Source organism: Uranotaenia lowii, chromosome 3 (genome assembly GCF_029784155.1).
Source record: "Uranotaenia lowii strain MFRU-FL chromosome 3, ASM2978415v1, whole genome shotgun sequence".
In the NCBI taxonomy this organism is placed as follows: Eukaryota; Metazoa; Arthropoda; class Insecta; order Diptera; family Culicidae; genus Uranotaenia; species Uranotaenia lowii.
The window spans coordinates 113,452,552-113,462,388 of record NC_073693.1 but is presented as its reverse complement, the minus strand read 5'-3'; the positions used below and the strand labels follow the sequence as shown (position 1 = coordinate 113,462,388).

The 9,837-nt window shown below is 39.2% G+C and overlaps 1 protein-coding gene across 1 annotated transcript; it reads right to left on the bottom strand.

Moving 5' to 3' along the window:
- Positions 1 to 932: 932 nt before the first annotated feature.
- On the bottom strand, positions 933 to 7,755 carry LOC129752528 (arrestin domain-containing protein 17). Its single transcript, XM_055748301.1, has 3 exons — positions 7,749 to 7,755; positions 2,642 to 3,622; positions 933 to 1,762 (listed from the first exon to the last, which is right to left on the bottom strand). Exons 1-3 carry the CDS (start codon positions 7,753 to 7,755, stop codon positions 1,611 to 1,613), a joined length of 1,140 nt encoding a protein of 379 aa, XP_055604276.1. The 3' UTR covers positions 933 to 1,610.
- Between the last annotated feature and the right edge of the window lie 2,082 nt (positions 7,756 to 9,837).

The following is a 9,837-nucleotide window of genomic DNA, read 5'->3' as shown; positions in this document are numbered from 1 at the left end:
CTGCGCGCAGATACCCTCGGTTGTTCATCACAATGTGTTCCACTGTACATTTGCACTTTTGAAAGGTTTTGATTTTGATCCTTTGTTTGTTTGTCTCGCTCGATGACCAAATTTACCAGATTTTATTGGTTACATTGTCTTATTTTCATGTTATTTCTTTTCTGTCAATGAAGTAGTGTTTGACACTAGGCACTCGTTTCCTATATCGGACGACATTCCATCGTTACTGGAATAACGCAATTCCCGAAATTTGGCAACTACAGAGTCCACCGACCACGACCTCGCTACTTTCAGTTAAGTTTTATGGTAACGGAATTGTTGATTATTGTTTCTATTCACAAAAATGTGGATTTTATTTTTTCGATCACTTGTTTTTATTTTTAATATTGAAGCGAATGGAAGCATATAGTACACAAATTTTTCATGCAACATCCAATGCGAATGCGTATGGTTGTAGCTCAAACATCAGAGTAAAAAATGTTTATAATGGCTTTTTAGTGAAAATCGGAAAAAAGAATGAAATTACCAAACAAAATAAATGTATAGCTTCACATTATTTGGGATAACACAACATTACTGATAATTTGCAGTTTAGGGAAAATATTTTAAAGAAAGAACTTTTGTTAAAAGATTTCTCATGAAAAACACGTATGGAGGGGACTTATTAATACATTTTTGATAACATACATAAAACATATTTGAAATTTAGATCAGCGATCAACAGTGATAGCAAATGGGTCTGCTTGTATGAAAGAATCTTCATTTTCCATATTTGTACGTTCAAAGCGAGCCACGTCTTAAGCTTTATATGAGATTATATTCTTATAACTGTAGAATTATAGAACAAAAATGCGATTGGCAATTGAAAAATTGTATAGAAAACCTGAGAATGATTAAGTCAGCTGTAACTATCATTAACGAAACTTCACAAAGTTTTAACTGGAACACGAAGATCAATACAATGTTTACGTTGCATTTATGTAGAGCGTGAGGAAGCCATCATACTAGTTTTTACATGTGTTTACTTTTACACATATATTGAAATTCTTCTTTCCTCGCACATTTCAAGATTTTTTTTTATGGGAATTTACATTGCTGCAAACGTGTTTTATTTTAATAATTCGGTGCTTACATTTTTGAACTTTGAGTTCTTCTTCCGCTACTTTCGACCTGCTCTCTAATCTAACTCTAACCATGAGGAGTTTCGATTGTTTACTATTCAAGATGGCTTTATAGTTATACATGGTCACATACCCCAAAGGTGTTAAATATTAGCTGCATTTCGTTACTTTTACTGGATGTGCGTTTTGACTCGATTATTGTAATGTTTCAGTTAGGATTGGTAGTAGCTAAATTACATCGAAACAGCGTGTGGCCGCTGTCTACAGACGATATTGATTATAATGTTATATAAATGTAGGCATTCTTAATCTAGAAAAGAAAAAAAAAACAAATAAAACGTAACGTTTTGATGTTATGGGAAACTGAATTGATTACGCAACAAACAATGTTTTTTTCCTTTCTTGTAACAATAAGAAAATAAAAAAATTTGTTCTCGAAATTTCTGCTTGAAAAACACCGTTTTTCGATCCTTTTGAAGGGAAAATTGTTCATAAGTCAGCTGGAGGGGCCGAAGGGGTGAAAGCATACGTGGGATAGCGAGGAGCATAATCTGCCGGGCCGACAAATCGGGTAAACTTGCTGTCGGTTTTGGTGGTGATGTTCGGTGCCCGGAATTGGGCCTCGGCGAATGTTGGCGGCGCTGGAAAGTTTGAGAAATGTGTTTAGGTTTTTATTGATTTTTTTCAAACATGAAAACTACAAACATGCATTAGAGGTCTAAATAAGGGAAAAAAGACGCTATCTGAATATGATATGTTGAGTGGAGTTTGTTCCACGTGACACGTAGCGCAAGAATTTAGGCGCTTTATACAGACTTTAGCAAGGCATTTGATCGACTTTGATCTTATTGATATACCATAATGCTTACAAGCTGCAAAAAATGGAATTAAGTTAGGAGTTTAGGACATCTGAAATCTATGTGGTTTATGGGGACGAGAGTACTCTTGCATGAGTGTGAAAATCAGTTTTTTCAATGTTTTGATTTCTACGTCACAAACGTTTGTGAGCGTCTCGACGTTGACGTTCACCGACGGAATACAATGTTTGGTAAAATTTCAGAAATCACAATCAAAGCACCCTTTTATTTACGCTTTTTTAAAATGACATTTACATTTACATTCCTCCTGATAAGTTTCCATGGCTACATTCGGGCGCTCAACACTTGACTCCGTGGTGGCGTTCATATTAAAGATTGAGATTCTCAAAATTGGTCAGTAAGAATGTGTTGTTTATTCCCTGCACCTTTCATTTGGTTTATTGTTTAATGTTGATTATCTCGAGCCAATCACTACGGTGGACCGTAGTTGATAGCAAGCTCAAGCTTATACAGAAAAATTGATCAAAAAATATCATCAGAATGAAAGGATATGGAAGTTCAATGTCGAGGTGATAAATAGCGCGCGTGCTTTCCTTTTTTATATATGAATTTCTAAAAATACGGCCTCCAAATCAACGGTTGTGGTATTTTATGAGTAAAATTTAAAAAAATTAAGTAATCAGTGATCTAAACTATACTTACGAATATTGGGATACATGCTCTCCCCTCCGTTCACGACGTTCCAACCCATCGCCCCGCCGGCTCCGTTTGGTGGGCTGGCCGGGCTGACCGGTTGCGTCGGCAGCATCGAGGGATCGGTCTCGACCGGTGGATTGTCCGTGTAGGGTGCTGGTGGTCGGAATGACGCCAGTGGCACTGTACCGAGCACGATCGGTATAATTCCTTCCGGGCTGATGTGCATTCCCGAGCACGCCGTGTCAACGCTTATGTCGTAATCGACATCGATGATGCCACAGTTGACCAAATTGGACGGTGGCAACGGAGGAATCGTAATCTCCTTGGCCCACGTCTGACTGCCACCGGGTTCCACGGGACCGAAGGAAATTTCCTTGATTGTTTCCGTGTTTTGTCTCGTCTCTCGCCGTGGGTTATGGACGTGGAAAGATAGTTTCTTTCTTAGCGATAATTTAATCGTATTTACCGTCACGTTACTTGCATTGTCACACTCGACGGTCATCGGTATGGTTTGTCCTGATACGAAACCAGTGACCGGCACGTGAACAATCAAGCTCAGAGGGCCAGATTTACAACAGAAGCAGCAGAATGTTTTCTCCAGCTCCAGTTTGAAGGGTTCGCTGACACGGGGATTCAGATTCAAATCGACCGGCGAGATAACGGTGAACGCCATCTTGACATCCTGGTCAAATTTCCAGGGACGGTCAAGAGTGACCTTGATCGTGTAACGCACAAAGCCCCATTCGCCTTCAAAGGACGACGGTAGGGTCGGAGGAAGAGCACAGGTGAAGGGGTAAGTGTGCGATCCTGGTGGTAGATCGATTTCCTTGCTATTTTTGCCCCCTAGCAGATAGTACTGAATCTGGAAGTACTCCTCCTGACCGGTCAGGTTCGTCGTAGATTCGTACTGCTTGCCCTCCTGATCTGTTTTCGATTCGACTGTATTCCATTTCGTTTCCGCTTCGCCGGAAAATTTAATAATGATTCCTGTAAGTGGAGAAAATTGTTTCATTAAATGAAATGTTCTGTGAAAAAGTACTTTTAATGTCAACAGTTGAAGTCGCCGCGACGAAAAGTGAGCAAAGTAGGTAGTGATTTGGGAGGGACGTGCGTGACAGTTGCTCTTAAAATTTTAGGTACGTGTTTTTGTAAAAGTGTAAAAAAAAGGAATTGAAGTTCTGAGAGCCTCGCGGAAGAGCAGTTACAAAAGCCAGATGAAAAGTCCAGATCAAGAACCATTTTTGAAAATTTCAAAAGGATGATTATATTTTCTATCCCTGCTGAATGTATCCGGTAAGATCCATCCATATTTTTTTAATGACTGGGTAAAGTGGGGGGTAGGAGGGTGTATAATTATCCTATCTTAAGCAGAACGTTGTTAAGGTCTGCACTATAGCCAGGCACTGGTGCAAAGGGCCGTATTTTTCCTGGCAACTCGTGGGATTCAGATTATACACACGATTTTTAAATTTTCATCCTGTATGGGATACCCCCGCTTCATGCGTCGATATGAAGGTGCAGAGGTTTCTTGTGTGTGATGGAAATATGTGTGGAGATTCTTTGATAGAAATGCTTTCTATTAAGGTTGCACAGATAAATCTGCAGCACAAAAGAACCGCTACACTGAACTTATATCGTTTAATCCTTAATGGAACTGCATCAATCGGCCTTGGTCCAAGAACCCTATTTCCCGAAATGGAACTTTTTACTTAGGCAATTTGCTCAAACCAATCTTTACTGTGTTCAGTGTAATTGGAATGACTAATGCCCGAATAAATGCCTCGTGCATGTATATTGATAAACAATTCTTTAAATGCAACACTTATACCCAATCTAACAACAAGAGATATTTGCGTCGTTCAGGTTTCGCTGCCTGATAGAAAATACGTCTACTGTTCAGCATACTCGCCATATGAACAATCATCCCTACGGATGATTTAAAAAATGTCATTTCATTCTGTGAATCACAAAATATACCTCTTGTAATTGGCTGTGATGCCAATGCCCATCATTTTGTATGGGGGTAGCTCAGATATCAATCTGAGAGGCTTAAATTTAATGGAATATTTAAGCAGCACTGATTTAGAAATTCTAAATGTAGGAAATAAACCAACTTTTGTTAGGTGTGACAGAGAAGAGGTGATTGACATCACACTTTGTTCTAGAACAATTTCTCAGGAAATTTCAAATTGACATGTGCCAAACGAAGAATCGATTTCTGACCACAGGTTTATCTATTTTGAACACTCAGGTGAGTTTTTAGAAACAATAACATTCAGAAACCCAAGAACAACTAATTGGGACCTATATTTGGAGCATATTGCTATTAAATTTCATGGATATACACCTGAAATTACTACTCCTTCTGAGTTGGATGAAGTGGTTGCAAAAACCACCGAAATTATTTTAAATTCTTATGAAGAAGCATGTCCTTACGAACGTTGAAATTCAACAAAAACAGTACACCATGGTGGAACTCAAATCTCAGTAAATTACGAAAAAACTGCAGACGCTCTTGGAACCGAAGGCGCACGGAAGGTTTTGATGCTTTCAAGTTGGCTCGCAGAGCTTACCGGAAAGCAACACGAGCTGCCGAACGCTCAAGTTGGCAGAACTACTGCACAAACATTTCAAGCCTTGCACGAAGCAAGTAGGTTAAATAAAGTCTTAGCCAAATACAAAAGGTTATCAGGTTTCATACCTTAAAACCCCTAGTGGTGATTATACATCAAACGACGAAGAAACATTAAGTTGTCTATTCAATACTCACTTTCCAGGATGTGTTGATCAAGATTCATCGATAGAGCCTGAGTTCTTTTCTGGAAGATCTAGATTCCTTGCATTTTGCTCGGAAAATAGTTACTACAGAATCGATCAAATGGGCAATCGATGGTTTTGCTCAATACAAATCTCCTGGAAGTGACGGTTTATTTCCAGTTTTGCTTCAAAAAGGTTTCGATCATTTCAAACACATATTAAGAAAAATAATGATAAGCAGTTTTTGCTCATGGATATATTTCTAAACTTTGGCGGCAGATAGCCGTGAAATTCATCCCTAAAGGGGGACGATCAGTCATACGACGAAGCCAAAAGCTTTCGTCCTATTAGTCTAAGTTCATTTCTATTAAAGCACTTGAACGTTTTAATTGATCATCATATCAGGCAAGAATGCCTTGCCCAACATCCGCTTATGCGACACAACATGCATACCAAACAGGAAAATCAACATTAACTCTTCTGCACAACGTAGTACATAACATTGAAAATAGTTTTTCACAGAAAGAATCATGTCTAGGAGCATTTCTAGACATAGAAGGAGCATTTGATAATGTCTCGTTTACATCAATAATGGATGCGGCACTACTTCATGGAGTGCCTAGTGTTATAACTAACTGGATTAACGCAATGCTAAGTAACAGGAATCTTCATTCGTCTTTAAGACAGGCTTCAATTACTAAAGTTAGCACACGTGGTTGCCCACAGGGAGGTGTACTATCACCTCTTTTGTGGAACCTAGTTGCAGACGGCTTGTTGAGAAAACTCAATGACCGTGGAATACCAACCTATGGATTCGCAGATGATTATCTTCTGCTGGTAAGAGGTTTGTGCATAAGCACATTATTTGATATAATGCAACAAGCTCTGCGCTCTGTTGAACGATGGTGTTCTCATGTAGAACTTTCAGTTAATCCTCTAAAAACTAATATGGTTTTATTTACTAAAAAACGTATCACCCGCGGGGTGCGCCCTCTGCTGTTTTATGGTTCCGAAATCACCGTGTCTAATCAAGTTAAATATTTGGGTGTCATTCTTGACTCCAAATTAAACTGGTCTGATCACATCGAATTCAGAATCAAAAAAGCGTGCATGGCCTTCGGACAATGCCGACGTGCAATCGGAAAAAACTGGGGACTCAAACCCAAACATATTCACTGGATTTATTCCACAATAGTAAGACCAATTCTGGCCTATGGGTGTCTAGTGTGGTGGCAGAAAGGAGAAGTTGCAACAGTTCGGACTAAACTAAATCACCTTCAAAGAATGTGTCTTTTGGGGATGTCCGGATCGTTCACTACAACTCCTACCGCAGCACTAGAGGCTCTGTTTTCTATCAAACCTCTACACTTGTTCCTAAAACAGGAAGCCTTCTCATGTGCTTTTCGTCTACAGGCAGTTGGTTTCTGGCTGTCAGGAAATATCGAAAGATCATCGAGTCATACAAATGTGTGGCCTGAATTAGTTAGATTAAACAAGTTTAATCTAGCGCCAAACGATTTAACACTCTCGAGTAGTTTTCCCTACATGTGGTTTAAAGTCAAATTTCCTTCTCCTCAAGAATGGTTATCAGGTTTCGTAGAGGACCAAATGTCCTCTCATATTGTATTCTATACTGACGGTTCATTATCAAACGGCCGTGCAGGTGCAGGAATTTACTGTCACGAGTTGAACATAGAATATGCTCAACCTCTAGGAAAATATTGTACAGTCTTTCAGGCTGAGCTATATGCTATTATGTATGGAGTGCAAATTGCACTTCAAAAGAAGATTATGTTCAGAACAATTTATTTCTGTTCAGATAGCCAAGCAGCTATCAAATCACTCAGTGCTTCCAGTTCTAGATCAAAACTGGTAATCGCATGCCGGAAAGCAATCGAAGAACTTGCTGAAGGCAATGGATTAAACCTTCTATGGGTACCCGGACATAAGGGAATTTTTGGAAACGAATGCGCCGACGAACTCGCTAGAGCTGGGTCGGAAAAGGAATTTTACGGACCAGAGCCGGCTGTCCCAATATCACCATGTTGGTTCAGAAACCAAATTCAAACTTGGTCCTCTAACCAGCATGAACGATACTGGGAAGAGTTGGACACTTGTCGTCAAACTAAATTGTTTTTAGAAAAACCATCTCCAATCATATCGAGTTACTTATTAACTTTAAATAAATCTCATTGCAGCATCTTGATCAGAGCACTCTCCGGTCATTGTAAACTCAACTATCACATGCACAACATTCAGCGTGCTGAATCTCCAGTATGTGGTAGTTGTGAATCAGATCAAAAATACCCTCTGTGCTTTGGCTGGAGAATTCCCACTCAACATCCGATCACAATACCTTGCATGCCGAGAGATAGCCAGATATGCGGCAAACGGGATCGATAGTCATGAATCAACTAATTGCTCTTGATCCAACGACTTCAACAGACAATCTCACCTTCTGTGAAAAAAACTTACCTTGAACACAGAGAAATTTTCAGTGCCATCGTTCCTATGGAGAAAATCGAAATAACTCACAACATCCTTTCGGCTCTCGACATCCAAACGTGTCTGGGAGATTTTAGGCCAACGAAAAAAAGATACTGACCCTAGAATTCTCAAACAAATGGTAATCTGTCTGCAGCACAACAAGTACCAGCGTAGGAGGCCCATATACACAGATGCTTCGAAATCTTCTCACTCTTGCGGGATAGGAGTTTATTGCCCGACAACCAAACGCAAAATCAGCCTAAAACCAACCCCCTGGCAACTTGACAGTTCTGGCGAGCTTCGTGTGCCTGATTCAAAATCGCAGATGTCGCATGTGTACCGCTTGTTTACATACTTTTCGAGCCATGCGTGTGGAAAGGGCACATCATCAAATGTGGTGCGAATCAGGCAAATTCATAACTTTCGAATGAATGAAAAAGAGATTCAACCGAAGTTATTATACACATTCAATATTCTACCTATTTATTTATTGTATAGGAACAGTTTTTCCATAAAACAGGAAATGTTCTGCTATAATGTGAAAGTTTTGCCATTCTAAAATTTTCCATATGTATCGCAGTTTATGAAAATCATTCGGATGATTGTTGTGGTGATGTTTTGTTTTACATTTATTGTGTACGATTGGTCCACAATTGTTTCGGTGGAAGGGATACTTGTTTCCCAAAAAAACTGCCGTATATTTGTGGTTTATTTGGATTAGTCCAGTAGTTTTAGACCCTAATAAATGATACACAGATTTACGTCTGTGAGTTGATTGCATCGACTAAACTTTTGAAAACAGATCGTTTTACATATAACTGAGCTTAAATTTTTAAATTCGAATCATTTTTTCATTTGTTGAATCAATTGAAAGAGAATATATTTCAATATGCGTCCTTCCGACATGTTAAGTCGCTTGATTTTCAATTTGACAGAACCAGAGAACCAGAAAAAAACTGGCACACGCGATTTGTATGGGAAACGTCAAGTTGCCAGGGGGTTGCCTAAAACTTAGAAGGACGGACTTGTATAATGACAGCCGAAATCTATGCTATATCTGTAGCATTGGAATTTATCGCTTCGGAACACATCATGTTAAGTGTCATCTACACGGACTCTTTGTCCGCCTGCATAATGTTGGAAAACGCAGCGCACAGAACCGAAAGAAACACGGTGCTACACAACATAATACATCTAATGTGTCGGTTTGGTGTAACTCTGCAATGGATTCCAAGTCATATATCCATACAAGGCAACGACATCGCGGGATGAACTAGCAAAAGCGGGAACTTCTTCAGAACACTACCTGGAAAACAAAATATTTCTTAAAGACGCTTTCAACATTTTGCGGAATATCAAAACTCAAACTGCAACCATTGGTATCAGGAATACGCGAAAGAAAAGGAAAGCATTTCTTTGCAATTCAACCCCTTTTCTAGAAACGCCTTGGTATAAGGTAAAACATTTGAAAAACAAGCAAGTCAGGACTTTGAACCGGATTATGGCAGGACACAACTACTCAAAATACTGGTTAGCAAAAATGAAAATTGTTGACGATGCCCGCTGCGATACTTGCCAAGAAAATGAAACAGCTGAGCACATAATACATGTATTGTCCGAATTACTTGCAAATAAGGAAAAATTATACCTTCGAAAACAAATATGCCAGTTCTGACCGAATTACTGCAAACAAAACGATATAGAAGTTTTCAAGGAAGTCACAAACTTTCTCACTGAAATTAAAGCTGAAATTTGATATCTTCAATCAATTTAACACAAATCAACTGCTAACAAAGTTATGCTGGGCATATGAATCTCGTTATCGGTCCCATAGAAACGAGCTGCTGAAGTGCAGCCAGAATAAAGAAGAAGAAGAAGAAGTGAATCAGATGTGGAAGATCCCTTCCATCTTATATGTAACTGTCCCTCATTTGCCAGACTACGTTTTCGTACTCTGG